This window comes from Phoxinus phoxinus (genome assembly GCF_949152265.1).
Source record: "Phoxinus phoxinus genome assembly, chromosome: 4".
Classification (NCBI taxonomy): domain Eukaryota; kingdom Metazoa; phylum Chordata; class Actinopteri; order Cypriniformes; family Leuciscidae; genus Phoxinus; species Phoxinus phoxinus.
The window spans coordinates 32217302-32234990 of NC_136879.1; the positions used below are offsets into that span (position 1 = coordinate 32217302).

Here is a 17689-nt window from a genome sequence, read left to right on the forward strand (position 1 = left end):
CATTCTTACAGAGGCCATCTCAGGGATGTTTTCCCGCAGTAAAAGTGAGAGCGAGAGTTAAAATCTTCCACACCTGTCGTAGACCCTTCAGCTGCCCTGCTTTCCCCCCACCGTGGTGCCAAGCCTTTGAGCTGGACCTTTAACATGTGAAACACAGGAGGAAATTAGATGCATTCTGAGTGAGCATGAGGAATTTCCTTAGGAAGAAACAACAAACAGCAGCCGTATGAGTTGGGTGCTTCTGTTACAGGTTTATTTGACACCTATGTGTTATATTAGGATAGGGGAAAGAGTAAAGTTGGTCACATTTAAGCTGTATTTAAAAGTTCAGGATATGCTAATTAGAATTTCTATATTATTTGCATTAAGATTGCTGTATTTGATAAGAGATAAGTTTGTACTTACCTGGTCCATTTATTGGTATTGCCGTATTTATTTTATAGAAGTGGTGATCAGTCACTAGAGGGCACTGTTGTCACATCATTCAAAATTGTATTACTGACAGTTTGCAACGCTTTTGATTGTGAAAATGTGTATTTTGAATTGTTTAATAATCTAGGGCAGAGTGTCTCATATTATTTCACTAATTAAAAACAAAAAACAACTAAGTCTCAAAGGAAAATTGCTCAAAATGAGTCTCAGATGTTTATTATTGAACTCAATAGGCCTAAAATCGCTCAAAGCGAAGTTGTTTTTCTAGCCAATCTCTTGCGAGTTTTCGTGTTCTTATCAAACTTAAGCAACTTAACCTGCTGATTTATCAATAGTGGAGATCTTTTTAGCTCGGTATCTTTCTTGGTAGGCCTACCTCAACAATTTCATTCAGTGACGTTCAAGAGGCAATTTTCTGTCCAAGCAGAGCTAACCGTCAACTTGGCCTATCTTAGAGACATTTTTGGTGAAGATTTCTAAATCTATTAGAACTGACAAAATAACTAGGCTACTCGTGTGTTTTTCCAATCATCCGACACGGACACCAGCCTACCATGATCTGTGAGCATCTTTTTTTTTTTTTATCTTTCGTGTTTCTTGAAATGTTGCAAATGCATAACATTTAGCCTACTTTAAGAAAAAAAAACTTTACATTTGGATAATTCCTTCTCCTCCTCACAAGTTCACTTTCACAGTAAGTAAAAAAAAAAAAAAAAAAAAAAGAAAGTTTCCCCAGGGACCTTATTGCATGAGACCGCACCACAATATTTCTTATTTTGTTAAATAGTGCTGTTGTGTAGGTAAGCCTAAAATGCAATTTAGTATACCACATAAGAAAAATAAACTAATTTGGATAAATCATACTTATGACATAAAAGTAGAAATTATGAGATGTATAATTAGCCAAAGGTTAAAAGTGAAAATTGTCATATACTAAGTCATAAATAGCCTAATGACTTGCATAATGTTAATAAAGACATATTGTTCATGTCATGTATTCATGTCATAATTTCAACTTTTTATCTCATAATTATAATTAGAACACCATAAAGAATTATGAAAGCATAAATAATAATGATAATAGGCTAATGAATAATAAAATTTTTATTATATGGTGGAAATGGGCTTATTAGGATGCAGGTAAGCACAAGACACAAATTGAAAAGCCATTTTGAAGAACTCTTCAGAAGTAAATTCAGATTTCACACCACAAAACCCATACATTTTAATTACTTAATCTTCATCCAAAGTGACAAATAAACAAGTGAGATGAAAACCAACCCTTTTTTAAAGCATTCCTCATAATCCTCAAATATCAAGCTCTTTTTGGCTGGCTTAGAGCCAGCAGACCACTTCAAAACACTCAACGTGCCCCTCCTATTGGAAAGGGGATAAATTATGCTGAGGATCGAAACAGAGAAATGAAAATAGTCAAGCTTACAAATACAAACCGATGAGAAAGAGCGCACTCAGTTAGAGACATCAGCTGGAAGAGGACTAGTGTGTCCTATTGGAGAGAAGCACCTGATCCTACAAGAGCATGCTTTTCTTTGGTGTAGTGCCAGTAAGAGTCAGGACTGACATAGGACTATACAAACAGTGACAAAAGCCGGACTGACCTCAGGTCTCCAGTGCTCTGGCACCTTCCCAAGAAACCCTCAGAAAGAGGAACAGCATTGTGGACGGATGCCACTGTCTTTTTGTGCACCTTCTGCAGAAAAGTGAGTTTCAGCCTTTCCTGAAATAGACTTATTTCTGCAGCAGGGGTCTCTGCAAGGTTAGTGAACAAGTGAGAAGTTCTTTGACTGAAAGAATGAGTGCCTTGTGTCAGGCTAGGAGTGGTTGGCAGAACGAGGGAGAGGGGAAGAGAGACTGAGGGAGACGACTTTTGTCCCGTACTGGGAAGGAGAATCTGCTGTGTGTCTGATGTTTGTGTTCGAAACGTGTGCCAGGAAGAACCTCGCAGCCCTCTACTATCCTCAAGACTCTATCCATCTTCATAATGTCTTGTCCATGAGGAACCATGTGTTTGCCAACTGAGGGTCTTGTTTCATATAAGCTGCCAGAAAGTTCTTACAGGTAAGGTCTCCTGTACGGCTTATAAGACACTTTTTAGACTGTTTAAAAAAGTTTGCTTGGTGGATGACAGCTTTATAATAACTGCTCAAGTGCAACTATTTAGTTTATTTTTGAATGTTTTGAACTTCAAAATGTGTCTGTTGTTGGGTATTAAGAACTTGTGTCCATGTAACACAATCTTTAAAGATATTAAAAATGTTGGATCTCATGAAACCTGTCAATAACATATGCAAAGTCCAATTTCTCCACAGTCATAAGGGGAAAAAAATGCATGTATGCACATATATATATATATATAGAAGAAGCTGACATTTTTATGGCTGTTAAGAGGTTTTTTTATGCAAATTTATCTAATTTTTGTTTAAAATTTTCCTTCAATTTTCAGCAAATACTAGCTCTTTTTTTATTTTACTTTGAAGCTTTTTTGTTGTTATTTTCTTTAATCTCAGTGGAAATTTTAATATCATACATTTTTTACTGTATTGCAATAAGAGATACTGTAATGCAATGTTTATTTAATTATTAAAAACATTGAACTAAAGACAGCAAATACTAAAAGTATTAATATTCTCAATTAAATTTGCATTTTAATAAGTATTTTTAACCTTACATGAATGACAATTTAAAATGGCACGGGAAATTTGAATAGCTGTCATGAAAATAATGTCATAATACAAACAAAATTGTAAAATATAGGCTTCATTTTATGTATACAATCACTCTAAAAAATGTTGGGTTGTTTCAACCCACGTTTGGGTCAAATATGGACAAACACAATCGTTGGGTTTAAAAATGTAACTGTTGGTTTGTCCATATATTTCAAACAACCCAGCATTTTTTATGAGTGATATATAATTACTAATTTTGTCCTAAAGTTGAGGTGAAATGACCTGGAAATGTTCTTGGCAGGATTTGTGAGATTCTGGTCCAGTCAAATCAGCTGTGATCCAAACATAGCTTGTTAGTTTTAGAAATCATTGCTGTTTTTAAAAAAAGATTGAACTATCAGTCCATGTGGAATGATGTTTTGCATAGCAGATATACAGTAGCATGAGGTCCTGAAAGTTTTTCACTGCCAAATGCAGGCAAAAGAAATGAGCTTTGTCCTTGTTTTTATCAGAGCTGAAGACACAACGTAGCCCACACCTCAGACTATAGCCACTGGCCTCGGGAAAACAACAGAATTAGTAAGAAAACAAGGAGGTGACAAGATCTGTGCCTGACCTTTCATTTACTAAGAGGAAAACAGATAGAAAGAGACCAGAGGCACCACACTGGAAGTGCCACGTTAGTAGCTCTCTCTCGTCCTGATCTCCCACCCAAAACAGAGCAGTCCATTGAGCCAGTACAGAGAAACGGGCAGAGGGGGAGAGTGGGGTCTTTCCATGATCACTTTAGAGGGTCAGTGGGGAGTGAAAAATGCCTCACTGGTTTTGATAATCAAGCCTCTGTTGTCCAGGTCATCTCTGTTTCCCAAAAAAAAATAAAAAATGAGAAAAGGCTGAAATCACAGTCCGTGTGTTTTATTGGAATCTTTCAGAATGCGGTGATTGCTGGAATTGATTTGCTTGGAAGTGGAATACAGACACGTTCATTAGTTGTGTTTGCTAAGGCAAGCAGAACGATTGCTTTTGCTCACTACGGTTAGGGGCTAGCCTGTTTAACTGAAGCACGTAAAGGGTCATTCACACAGAAACCGTGAGATAAAAATATATATATGTATTTCTTTTATCTTGAGTGCTGTGTCATTAGCAAAATACTGGAAAAGACACAAGATGTGAGCACAACAGTTAAACATGTCCTTCTAGCCAGGGCCTATAAACTAACTTTTTGCCACACCTGATGATTTGAGAAGATGTACAGACCATAAATATCTTTTTACCGCCCATTAAAGATGCATGTTTTTACAAATGACACCAAATTTTTAGATAACAACTTTCTATTCCAATTCCGATACCACATACTATAAATTTAAAACATTATTAAAGACAAATAAGCAGTCAGGAATAGCACAAACAAATACTACAGAACAAAGATAAAACAGAAATAAACTGCTTTCAGGTAAATTTTTCTGGTACGTCTAACAGTAGTTTTTAGGTACAAAAATGTAATCAAGTAATCAAATGTAAAATCACACTGCATAGTCTTCACTGTATGAATTAAAGGGATTCATTCTTATTAAAGTTCAAAAAGTTATTCAGACGAGCGGTGAGTGATTTTATCTGTCTTTTGTTGTTAGCGACACAGACAGCAGTAGGAATATTAGGCTGCTGTCACTTTAAGACTTGTATGGATCCAACATACTGATACTTTACACATGTGTTCTCTTTCTCAACGATTTACGTTCACTTAAGACATAACCGCCTATGGCAACTACCTTGCATGAATTCGTTTTTTCAAGCACAAAACGACGTGAAAGAGAGCTAAATTCAATATTCACGCGCTGTCACCGCTTTCTCTGCGCGTGGTCAGATGTTTGCGCACAGAAAACTTCCCACAGTGAGTGAGTAACAGATTGAGTTCCCTTTCGCGTCTTCTTGCGCTCGAATATTTAAATGATCTAGGCTCAAACGTCCGTGAAGACACAGCAATGGCTTTGTCAACTGTCCCAGCGTTGTTCATGTTCCAATAACATTGCATTGATAGAATTCATAAAAATGATACCGGCCAACTTCAGTGATTGGTTTCAAATAATCGCCAACACCGCTTTTTACTCACACTTGGCGCGTGTTAATTTGAGGCATTTTTAAGCAAAGAGTGCTCTGTGAACGACCCTTTAATTGTAAATGATAGGTTACATCAAATTGTGCATCATCATGTCTGTAGCACAACAATGTGCTATTACTTTCAGAACAGGTAATCAACCGCTTAGAAATATCTCAGAACACTGTAGCAGCCGCATGTGCGTGTGTGTGGCCCCACGACAACATCTGCACTTCATGATCGACTTTCCAAGATGATCTTTCCCATGTCCTGCTCTCACTCTTCCTCTCTCTGTCTGAGATATCCTCCAGACACTTAAACACATTTTCCTGAGCATCATTATTCACTGCTAACTGCTCAGCAGCCCTGTGTGGAATTTCATTTGGGATTTGAAAGAGCTCTCATGGAGATGGAGCCGGGGTCATTTTGTGAAATATATTTGTTATCGGACTAGCATAATATCAGGTCAGAATGAGTAAGAATGGCTCCAGCTGCGGTTAAAAGGTGGTGGCTGGAAAAGCTGTGCAATTTGGGTGATGTCATCCTTTTTTTTCTCACTGTCTACCTCATGCATTTACACTAAAACAGCAAACATGGGACTTAAGGCTGGAATACACTTTACAACTTTTAAAATCTATGCTGAAGCTAAAAAAATCTGAGTCTGTGCCCATCATACACTAGCAGAACCTGATTTCAGCAAGTACAACATGATCTTGGATTAACATCTTTTTTGATCCTGGAACAACATTCCAATCAACCAATCAGATTTGAGGGACAAGTTTACAGTTTATGTCAAGTTTAGGCTTACAACCAGGGTTAGGTGCTTCTATATCATTGTTATTCAGTTATTATTTCCCTCTGATTTTAGAGAAAAATAATGGGTAGTGTTAGGTTTAGGGGTAGGACTAAATTTTCAGACAGGAATGTTGTTGCAAGCAAAATCAGGCAAGCCATAGACTGAGATTTTCTGCACAATCTGTCAACTCCGACTATCCTATTTCTGCAGACTGGCTTGGACTTTCAGCAACTAGTGTATTCCAGCCTTTACTGAGATATAGTGAGTCTGAGACAAAAGAAGGACTGGAGGAAGGAGGTTGTTGACAATATTTCCATTAGGCCAAGAGATTTCCAAAGCTGTTTCCTTTTACTCTGCGTCCACCTCCTCCCATTTACTAACTCGCAGCCCTCCTTCAGTTACTCTCTGGGAAGAACTCTGGGAATACACACTGTAGACAAGCTTTGGTAGACATCAAGATTTCTATGCATAGTTCTTGTGCATAGATCATCTGATGTCTGGGAGAGTGTGGAGAGACGGGACCCAGAGTCAGGAGGAGAGGGGTGAGTCTGGGACGCTTGCGTTGGCAGCAACCCATTGTATCTCAACAGCTTTTAATAGCACAGCAAAAGGAGGTGTTGACGTCATTCTCCTTCTGCTTTGAAGCATTGAGGCCCTGCATGTTAGCCACTTTCTGCCACTTTCCAGCTGAGGTGAAATTCTTGGCTTTGAGCTTCTCACATTTTTGGATGGAGATTAAAGAGATGATCTGAGCAGTTTTGGACAAGGAGTTTAGGGCTGGACACTGGCACCGAGCGCATTGGCAATGCCCTCCCGCACCTGAACAAGGTCTGACATTATAGTCATGTGAATCTCTTTCTGATCCAAGGATTTTAAACGATACAAGTACAAAACAAAGCTTTTGAACTGGATTGGGTGGCATTAGGCTTTGGACTAGGCATTGGATATTTTGAGGAGCTGGTCATGGCTTTAAAGCTTCTGTTTAGAGGATACAAGCATGTGTAATGTGCTAGCTTCATTGTTTAAGATCAAAAACATCTCTGCAAAGGTAAAGCAATTCTTTGAGTATGAAAATATAGAATTAGGTCTTGACCCGGGATTTTCTGTATGCTTTTTGCTCTGCGTAGGTGCTTGTGTCTATGAATTTGGAGTTTGGGTCCTGTGGTCCTCTGTGGAGGAGAGCCAGGCCCCTTCGCCACTCCTCTGCGAGGATTAAACGGTGAAAAGAGCTCTTTGTGCCGGCTGCACTGGAATGCCTGTTGAGCCCAGTGTCTTTAGGAAACAAACAGCCAAAGTCAACGGAACATTTGAGCAAGTGCCTGTTGGAATATTGTGTTCACTTGAGCCCCTGCCCTGCACAGCCCCCTCAACAGACCAGAGAAAGAGTGACTCACTCTCAATAGTAGCCTTCGCGCCAGGAAATTATTAGTCTGATGATGCGTTATTTGCACCCGAAAGTCAGTGTGTGCTAAAAAAAAAACCCTACTCTTTAAGGTATGCTATGTAGACAATGCTTCTAAATTATTGTACTTTTTGTATTTCGAGTTATGAGTAGGTCCAGAAAATTATTTATTAATTTATTAAAAAATGTCTTTGCTGATTTGAGGGGAAAGTCTGCCTAGTGACTTTAAAAAAAAAAGTCAAATTAATATGTTCGACTACTGGGAGACAAGATAACGTGTTTAAGACCTTTTTGGAACAATCATTATTTTTGCAATTCCATTTGGTTTTATGAATTTACAAGCAAAAAAAGATTCAATAATTTCCTTTGAAGATTTTTTAAATTGTTTGACATTTGGTCTCTGCCTCTGAGAAGACAAGAAGTGATGTGCCATTCTCTGACTGCCTCATCCCACAGGAAACTCTCTATCCGATAGGAAGTCTACATATAGACTCAACACGCAGCAGTGGTCCTCCTCTACTGCCATCCTGTTTGTCATGTTTCCTCTTTACATGTTTAGGGACGACATCTAGTGTGATCTCTACAGTGCCCACTAATATTGTTGATGACTGAATTATCACTGATGTTGATGCAATTAGAGGTGCTACTATGTGTTTAGATGAGCTGTAAAGTCAGTGGAATCCAATGATTTGGAACATGATAGCTGCCGGTTTCCTAGACCAACTTAAGTTGGTCAAGCTGTATTTTGGAACATGATCAATGGTTAGCGTGTTAACAACTAGCAAATTACCATCTTAAACCCGATAGAAACTAGCTACCATGTTCCAAAACAACATCATCTTAAACTAGATTTTTCTCCAGTGTATGCCTGTGTAACCCCACCTCCTCTGGCTGGTTGTCAACAATACAGCTCTTTTTTTGTTCTTGGATTCTTATCTCAGGGTTATATATTTCACTGACGCTGACATGAGCATGCACAGAGGCCTTTGATGGTGTTCTGGTGACCTTTGCCCATGTGTCTTCACTGTGCAGGTGGTCTGCCGGTTATTAGCTTGTAACCAAGCCTCTCCCTTTCTCAACACAATGAGTGATGGAGAAACCAGCATACCACAGATTTTACGCAGCACTTTAAAGCATCCCACAATGATAAATGATTAGGGCGCATCTCAATCAGCTCTATAGCTACCTAGGATGTGAATCATATATCTTGTACACATAGTTAGGCACTCGTAGGACCCTGGATCTCTACACATTGGGACACTGATGACTATTTTCGGCACCTTTACAACACCTTTGATGTACAGCTGGTAATTATGCAGCACTTATATCTTTCTCACATTACTTTTTTTTTATTTTTTTTTATAGCTAATTAAAGTATATTGATAAATACTTTGGTTGTTACATATCCCTGCAATATGTCAGCTGTAAATTAATTATACATTTTAGTTACATTACCTTTTGAGTTGGTTCACTTGATTTATGTTTTATGCTTCAGAATTTCAGTTAAGGGAACATACATAGTGAGCATCTACTCTCTCATTTTTAGGGTGGATTGTGAGACTTTTTAGGGAGCGAATGTATCCGCTCACTGTAAGGATTTTGCCGTTTAGACCGACCTTAAAATGTCCGACTCCCTGATTAGTGCCCCGACTGCTGAACTAGGGAGCTGATTGAGACGCATCCTAAGCGTATTAGCAAGATTAGCTTTGATGCTAAATTCAGATTAGCAAATTAAGAGTAAGAACCATGGACATGGGAAAATATTTGATTGTAAAACCCAATGTTCTTAAAGTTAGCTTTTTTTAAATTCAACTGGCATGTTTAGACCTCTCAATGTTACATAATTTGAGTCTTAATTACATTGGGTGGGAGAATTTCTGCCCACACAATGCTATTTTAAGTCACGTTCTATAGCCCAGTTCATTTTCACATTCCTCTACTTTGCAACATTTTTGTGGCTATAGATCTAAAAATGGAAGAAGCTATTTAGTCAGCCACATCCATCGCTCTGTTTGTCTGTGGCCATAATCATACATTCACAGAAATGGCAGGATTTCTCATCTGCCTCTCAATTTCCTGTGTAGATATGCGACTGTATGCTGCAGCACATATGTGGCCTGCTGCAGGGACAGGTCTTAAGCATGCGTGATGTTTTCTTCAGTGACATCCACTGTAGTTTGGCATCTTTGGATATGAAACGGAGGCCTTAGGCATTGTGATCACGGATGTCGTGCAAATCGAGTTCAGTAACAGCAAACAGCTGATAAGAAGACATTTGTTTATTGTTACACAGTATGATATACGAAACTGGCAACATGTTGCTAAGTTATTCAGCTGTGTGTGCACCAAATGACTACTATTTTTCATGTTTAGCTGATTATATAATCGTTAATTTTATGCATTCAGCATTTTTCCCCTCTGTTCATGACCCTATACCAGAACAGACCCAGTTTTGAGAAGCTCAGAGCTTACCACCAGGTGGAGTTCTCTGAGCAGGCAGCAGCACAAAAGATAGCCACCTAGCTATTGAAAAAGCTCATTATCTCCCCCTTTCTCTCTCTCTCTCTGTCCCTGTACTTTTAAGCTCAACTGAAATTCCACTGATGAATAATCCACAGCGGCCTCAAGGCAGGAACTAGAAAGCTGTTATTAGCCTACAACAGCCAGGACTCGCTGCAAGCGTCTTTACCACATTTCCTCACTTTCTTATAAACCAATTACAAATTTCTTCTCCTTCAGCATTTCCTGAGCATACAGAATATTATCTTCAAGGGAAATCCTTTAAATGAACCTCAGCAATATGTATGAGAGTGTAGATCACATGTGGTGGAACATCTACATTCCAAAAAGCGCCATCATGTCTTTCCATTCAGAGATGTATATCTACCATTAATCCGTGGCCTCCTTCCAGCCCACACTTTGAAGAGCTGAATGTTGTGTCATCCACCTTTCAAAACAATCCAACATCTCTTCTCTAAACTTGATACTGAAGGATTATGAAAGCAAGTCAACCCTCAGGCATTGAAGAAGTTTGAAAGAATAATGCCGCTGTAAACATTTTCTTAGACTTTTTTTCTTGTTTAACATTTTTTATAGTGGCAAATATTTTTTTTCATATCATATAATATAATATAATATATATCACAAATACACCCAGACAAGGGGGATAAGGAGGGATCTTGTATCACCCTGAATAAGTTTATTCTGCAATAAAAACCAGATGGATGTAAATTATTCCACTTATTACGGCTGCTTGCCACAGGGGTTGTTTACACGACACCGTTTTCAACTAAAAACGTGAAACTTGTATGCGTTTTGGCTATTAATTTACATGACAACATCGCTTTGAGTGCCTAAAAACGCAAAATTTTAAAAACTGTTTTTACGTGTTTAATCCAAATTTTTACGTGTTTCATTGTCATCTATTGGCCTGGCAGCAGAATACAGCATTTTTAGTCGTTTTCGGGGATCTGTGTGAATAGCGATCATTTTGACAAGAATGGTGTCGTCAGTGCGCGGAAAACTCAAGTGAAAACTTATTTGATTTAAGCATATCGTTGTCACGTAAAATGTCATGTTGACATTTTTTATTGTATTTAAATGCCAAGCTTCCGCAGAGAGAACAGTTCAAGTTCAAATTATACGGACATTTGATGGATACGGTAAAGTCATTCCATCTATTACATGGCGTTTCGCCACATAAATTAATTCGGGGATAAGAGATTTTGATTTGAGATTAAACTTTTTTTTTATTTTTTAAATCTTACCTGTTTGTAATCCTATAAACCATTACAGTGTACAAAACAGTCGTTCCAAAATGGCAGCAACTGCGTTTGTATGTAACGAGTCATAGCCCAGATTACATAATTATATAATTGTACACAAAATATTGATTTGAGTTTTAGTATTGTATTAGCTCCACAAAGAAAAATCGCTCCTAGCCAAGTTATAGCGGCAGCGCTGACTTCAGTAACCCGGATGAGCCTGTGTAATAAGTTTTTACCGGTCATTAACGGGAAATAACGTACGGGGCGATTGACCAATCAGAATCAAGTATTCCACAGATCTGTGTAATATAATATAATGTCATATAATAATCAAACTTTTTTTATTAAAATCACTACATAATATAAAAGAAACAAGATGATGTTTCTATGTAGATAACATAGTTATCGATTAGAAAAAATATTTTTAGAAGTGTGGATCCAAACATATGATTTGTTTCTTCGCTTACTTACATGTGAGCTACAGTTTGGAGTAAGTGAGCAGCTACATGCCAGACGTACATGCCTTCGATCGACCACATCTCTTCATCTTTTTTCCATTGCGCTCTTCAGGCAGTGTGCACTGCAGTGTCCACAGAGAGTGTTTTCCTATTTAGAGAGACAATGCCAGCCTTTATGCTTCAATTGGAAAAATGTGCTGTCCTTCACATTGTTGTGTCTGGTATAAGTGAGCATTTGCAAATTGGAACAGATTCAAACTCTGTATAAAGACACTAGTAGGGAAATGTGATTCAATGCCTTTTTATATTGAGCAAATTGGCTTTGATGAGCTAAGAGGCATGTGGCAATACCAGAGTTTTGGAGTGTGATCAAACCCAATCTCAATCTGTCTGATCTTCTGTCTGTCTGCCTCATAGTCTTTGTATATTTCCCGCATGACAAACATATACATCAATTATTACTCACTTGTGTTTGCTTCAACTTGTTAGGCTTCCTCTCTTGTTCATCTTTCACTGTAATTCGCCGTCTTTCTTTTTTCTTTTATGGAGCTCCATCCTTTTATTGACCAACGCAGAAACATCTGTTATCAGGGCTGTAGCCAACAGGCAGGAATGTGGGATTTAGCTCAAAGCAGCATGTATAGGCAGGTCCGTGCTGTTTTGAATAGGAGCAGGTATCCTCTAAATGAAGATGTAGAGAGACCAGAGAGACAGAAAATAGCACAGTTACATTTTCTGAAGACTTTGATGCTGTAAAAGCTTGATCTTAATGCTCAGAAATGGAGGCGTTGTGTTTGTTGGACACCTGGAAGAAGGTAAATTTGTAGAATTTATTTTGTATTTCACCTTTTAAACAGCATATTTCTTATTTTTCTTATATTTTTAAAATTCTTGATGGATACATGCTCGGTTGTTGTTAACATGAGCAGGTCATTTAGTTTGTAGATCCAGTTTTTGAATTATAAGGCCTTTTTGTTCAGGTGGTTTCAAGTATTAAAAGGGTAGATTTGTGTGAAATTTGATTCAGTGCCGAGCAATTTAAATTCTCCAACCTTCAAAAAAGTGTTTTTGTATCTCATAACAAAGGTGCTATCATCGAATCTCACAGACTAATTACAGTAATTACCTCAGATTATGCAGTTTTGGGTTTCACTGAATTCATTTCACCACAAGCCTGTTTCTAGATCCGAGGCTGCAAAAGTTACAATACATAACGCAGTTCCGCATGTGACTAGCCAACAGGTAAATGTATACATTTAGCCATTGGAGGGATACGTTCTGCTCTGGTTGAAGTCAAAGACAGCGCAGTGAGTAAGAGCACTGGAATGTCAGGGCAGGAAGGTCTGTGTGCGTGTATGTGTCAGGTCTCAGAGGAAAAGGCAGCTTACGGCCGGCGAGAGTCAGAGTGAGTTGGGCCGACGGGGTAAATCAGCGTTATCTGTTTGCAAATGCCATTTGTATGAGTGCAGGCTCTATTCAGCAGGGCAGTGAGTCAGCTGAGGATGCAGACGGGGAATGCCGGAGGCTGCATGTCTCCCACTTGCACTATTGTGTGGATACTTGCCTGGCATGGCATAGTTGTTATGTACTATAGACAAGACACCAGTTAATGAGAATATATGTGAAAGAATGTAATGTGGATCCAAAAAGGGAACGCTCACCCACAAAATTAATATTCTGTAATCATTTACTCACCCTCAAGTCAGCCCAAACCTGTATGATCTTCTTTCATGTAACACAAACAAAGTAAGTAGAATGTTCTAGTTGCTGTAAGAATAAGTTACTAACAAAACCAAGAGAGATACTGGTGGTGAGGATTGTAAACTGATTAATTTGAAACGATTTGTAAGGTCGCATCAACACTGTTTTTGTCTCTTGCAGGATTCTCATGTCCCCGAGCGAGTAAGTGACACACTGGTCATGGATAGTTTGAACCAGAATCTTAGCAGTGGACATCAGTCTCATCAGCTGCTCCAGGTGAGATCGAACTTTACTTAGTGTGTATGACGACTAATACATTCATACTCTTATTTGATATAAGTAATATAATTGCATTATATATTAATTATCATTAATATGTATAGTCAATTTATTAAAGAAAATAGGCTTATACTTTTATTCAGCAATAAATTGATCAAAAGTGACAGTAAGGACATTTATAAAGTTACAAAAGATTTTTATTTCAAATAATCCTGAAAATATTATCACAAAAGTCTTAAGTATAAATATTAATATTGATAATAAGAAATAATATATACATATATTATATATTTTTGTATAAATATATATAAAACATAAAAAATGCTAATTATATATATATGTGCGTGTATGTGACTGTGTTCTCGTATATATGGTTTATGAGGACGCAAATATTTATAATGACATATTACAATGTAAACATGGTTTACATTTCATGTGTCTTCATAAACCAAATGGTGTAGAAAACATAAACAGTGTTGTTTAATTCAAAAGATGCAAAAAGTTTTCTGTGATGGGGTTAGTGTAAGGAGATAGAATATATATTTTTACAGTATAAAAACCATTATGCCTATGGAGAGTCCCTGTAAACCCCATATTCAGGTATGTGTGTGTGTGTAATGCTATTTGTGTACTTGTTTATTTATTTATACATAAAGAATAGAACAAAAAATATGATATAGGCCAACCGTTATATATATTCTATATATATTTCTATTTTGTTGGTATAAGCAAAACTTCAGCTCAAAGAGGTAGAAAGCTACTTTTTGTCCTAATTAATGATTTTTTCTGTTTGTATGACGGTTAATCCAGTTCTAATAGCGACACCTTTGTTCAGCACAGAGGGAGCTTTTGTCTGGCAGAAAGGATTGAGTGTTCATAATACGATGTGACAGTCAAAGTGTGAAACAGACCCTTGGGGGCATCATTGCCATCATCACCTTCTGCTTCAACATGGCTGCCACGTATTACTCCCCGTGATAGATAATCCATGGCAGATGTGTTGATGGTCTTACTTATGAAACACAATGATCATCTCACACTCACATCCTGCAAACTCTGCCTTAACCGATTACACTAATTACCTCCTGCTAATCTTGTTTAAGCAGCCGGGTTTATCCTAAACTCACGCGTATACCGCAGCCCGGAGGTGATGATATGTCTTTAGCAGATATTTGGGATGCACAGCAATTATCTGGAAGGCTGGCGTACGGTTAAAAATAATATGCCTATATTGCATAAACCTGTGCAAAATTAAATCCTGTGCATATTTAGGCTACATATCATCATGATTGTGCCCTTGAACAGAATTTACCATCAAAAGTTGATGGATTCAGCTAATTTTCAGTTGAAAAATGATGTCATTGCTTGATAGCAGAATTACAGGGTACAGTCTTCCATTCCCAGTCATTACCAGTTCTCCCTGTTGCCATGACAACCTCCCCCTTGCTGAGCCTTTAAGTTTCCACGGAGGTCTACTCTCAAGATGTAACTGTAGGCTCTTCTCTCACTATAGGGTTGAAGAGAATAGTAAGATGAGCACCTAACCGCCTGCCTAGAGCTCAGCTTGGATTATTACTTTGGAACTTCTTATTGTTGTGAAATATCAAATCATCACTGTATTTATGTGTTTTTATCAGCAGTGTAAAAACAATGGCTTTTACCTCTCAGATCAGACAGGAACATTAAAAGCAGCAATTCTGACTCCATTGTTGACAACAGCATTTAAAGGCCTCATGACTTTTCCTGCTGTTTGTGATTTACTGAAAAAGGATAACGGATAAGGATTTACATTTTTATTTTATTTTTTAGCATCATTTCTACCCAATACTCTATTTTAGTTTTTAGCCGTTTTTAGTAAAAAAAACTTACTTGTCCAGGTCTAAATATCGCACTTTTAAAATTGGGCTTCCTAATATATCCAGGTTTTTCAAGACATTTAAAAGGAATAACTGAATTCAAATAGAAATATCCTAATTTTTTGTTGCTTAACTTATTTTAATGCATGTATTTTATATTATGTTATATTATTATTATATATATATATATATATATATATATTTTATATATATATATATATAGCTATATGCTTGGGCATTCTGCTAAATAAATCCCGTTGTGTTCCACGCAAGAAAGAAATGCTTGCTTCTTTATATACAAAAAAAATTAAGCAAAAAGAGTAAATAAAAATACATAGTAGCCTATCCAAAAAACAGTAACTTAGGTGAAAAGTTCATGGATGACCTACGTTTACTAAGATTTCGAAGTGCGCAGGCCGGGTCTACACACCAAAAGATAATCGGATTTCTCCCCTTCCGACAATCTATGTCCCGATTATTCATGGTTCTACAGATTTTCCCTTGGTGTGAAGTGTGTTAAGAGTGTCTGAACCAGGTCGGAACCATAGACAGTATAAGGTCGGAACCTGCTCGGAAGAACGTCGGAGGCGCCCCGATTGCGAATCAGAAATCCTGATTTGTGGAAATTAATTTGGTAAATACTGTATCTATAGCTAAATAACTAAAGAATAAATAGAACTACAAGTGTGTGTATGATTGTGATGATAAATTAAACTAATGTGGTAACAAAATATCAGTTTACAATATGCAGCATAACGGACTGTTTTTGTACAGCTAAAATAACCATAGAGAAAATAACATAGACAGTGGAAAATAACTGGAAACGGATGCCACCGGATTGGAAGCCTTCCTCATTCAAGTAACAAATGGTCGCTAACTTACTAGAGAATGTCTAATTAAACATAAGGTGTAATTGAGTAGGTAGCCTACCTGTCAGAAAGCTATTTCGGATGCTGTCAAACTCTTACGGATTTAGAAACCCACGAGGATGAGACAACGATAACATTTTTTAATGTACGATATTTTTTAGAGCACTCCCCTGGATTTGTTCGAGACCGGGAAAGCACTGAAGTTCCAAGCAGAGCGCCCCCATTTGGTCAGTCTAGGAAGTGGCCGTCTGAGTACAGCCATCACCCTCTTACCCCTGCCCGAAGGTAAGGTTATTATATATAGGTCAGGTGTATATTTATATGTTCACTCTTTAGTTTAGGGTCCGATTCTCACTGTTAACTAACTATTAACTCTGACTTTTGCCTCAATAAACTCCTAATTATTACTGCTTATTAATAGTTAGCAAGATAGTTGTTAGGTTTAGGAATTGGGTAGGATTAAGGGATGTAGAATATGGTCCTGCTGAATAAGGCATTCATATGTGCTTTATAAATACTAATAAACAGCCAATATCATAGTAATATGCATGCTAATAAGCAACTAGTTGGAATCCAATAATGAGAATTGGAACTTAAACTAAAGTGTTACCATTCATATTAATGATATTATATTATACTATAAGATACAGTACTTCAGTGGACTGACTTTTTAATTTTTTTTGCTATCTTTTCTCCAAGATTCTCCGTCTTTACAAACTTTGGGGCAAAAGTAGAAAGTTCTCAAAATATAATCCAATAATGCAATTGTGTGGGAAGAAATACAAACCTTTAGTATAATACATATAGGCCTAATACACAGATGGTCAAATCCCCTGCATCACCTCTGTGCTGTGATTGAAAAGCTAATAACCCAACCCGGAGCCTTAAGCAGCATGGGGTCTTTAAAAACACCCTCTCTTAATTAGAGAAACCCCCTCCTTCGCCTCCCACCATCATCTCCACCTACTTACTTTCTCTGATACTGACAAGCCATTCATACCAGTGTCTCCTTTATCAGTGTCCATCTGCCTGAATTCCTCAGAGACACATGGAGTTATCATGAAGGGCACAGGAGAAGTTGAATGCTTATTTAATTTATATTAGTCACTGTGTGCACTAGGGGTGTCACGATTCTCCAAATCCTCGATTCGATTACATTTTCGATTCTAAGGTCACAGTTCGATTCGATTTTCGGTTTTTACTCTTTTTTTTTTTTAGCACAGGTTGCTATGCCATTTTTAGACCAAACTTTTATGCATAATATCTGACCTTTGTTCGCAATGTACCACACTACATTGTCAAATTTAAAACATTTATTAAGAACATAATGTAACAATACTTCTTCAG

General features: G+C 37.5%; 1 protein-coding gene and 1 long non-coding RNA gene across 28 annotated transcripts in view; one reads left to right on the forward strand and one right to left on the reverse strand.

The window, feature by feature from the left end:
- Positions 1-73: 73 nt before the first annotated feature.
- LOC306996591 lies at positions 74-16545 on the reverse strand. 3 transcript variants are annotated; one of them, XR_013797122.1, is made up of 6 exons: positions 16404-16532; positions 15279-15377; positions 12104-12318; positions 11651-11785; positions 7104-7282; positions 76-137 (listed from the first exon to the last, which is right to left on the reverse strand). It is a non-coding gene; the product is annotated as an uncharacterized lncRNA (long non-coding RNA). The 3 variants fall into 3 exon arrangements; XR_013797121.1 differs by lacking the exon at positions 15279-15377 and having other exon boundaries at positions 16404-16545; XR_013797120.1 differs by lacking the exons at positions 7104-7282; positions 15279-15377 and having other exon boundaries at positions 74-137; positions 16404-16545.
- phldb1b (pleckstrin homology-like domain, family B, member 1b) overlaps positions 12331-17689 on the forward strand; it is a 59910-nt gene continuing 54551 nt past the window's right edge. For 24 of the 25 annotated variants that reach the window (XM_079609287.1, XM_079609262.1, XM_079609260.1 and 21 more), the window contains exons 1-3: positions 12342-12452; positions 13519-13614; positions 16504-16627. In XM_079609287.1, the coding sequence (XP_079465413.1) occupies positions 12417-12452; positions 13519-13614; positions 16504-16627 (256 nt within the window). In that variant the 5' untranslated portion in view covers positions 12342-12416. Of the gene's footprint in view, positions 12453-13518; positions 13615-16503; positions 16628-17689 lie in introns of all 25 variants that reach the window. The other variant, XM_079609273.1, reaches the window with a different exon arrangement.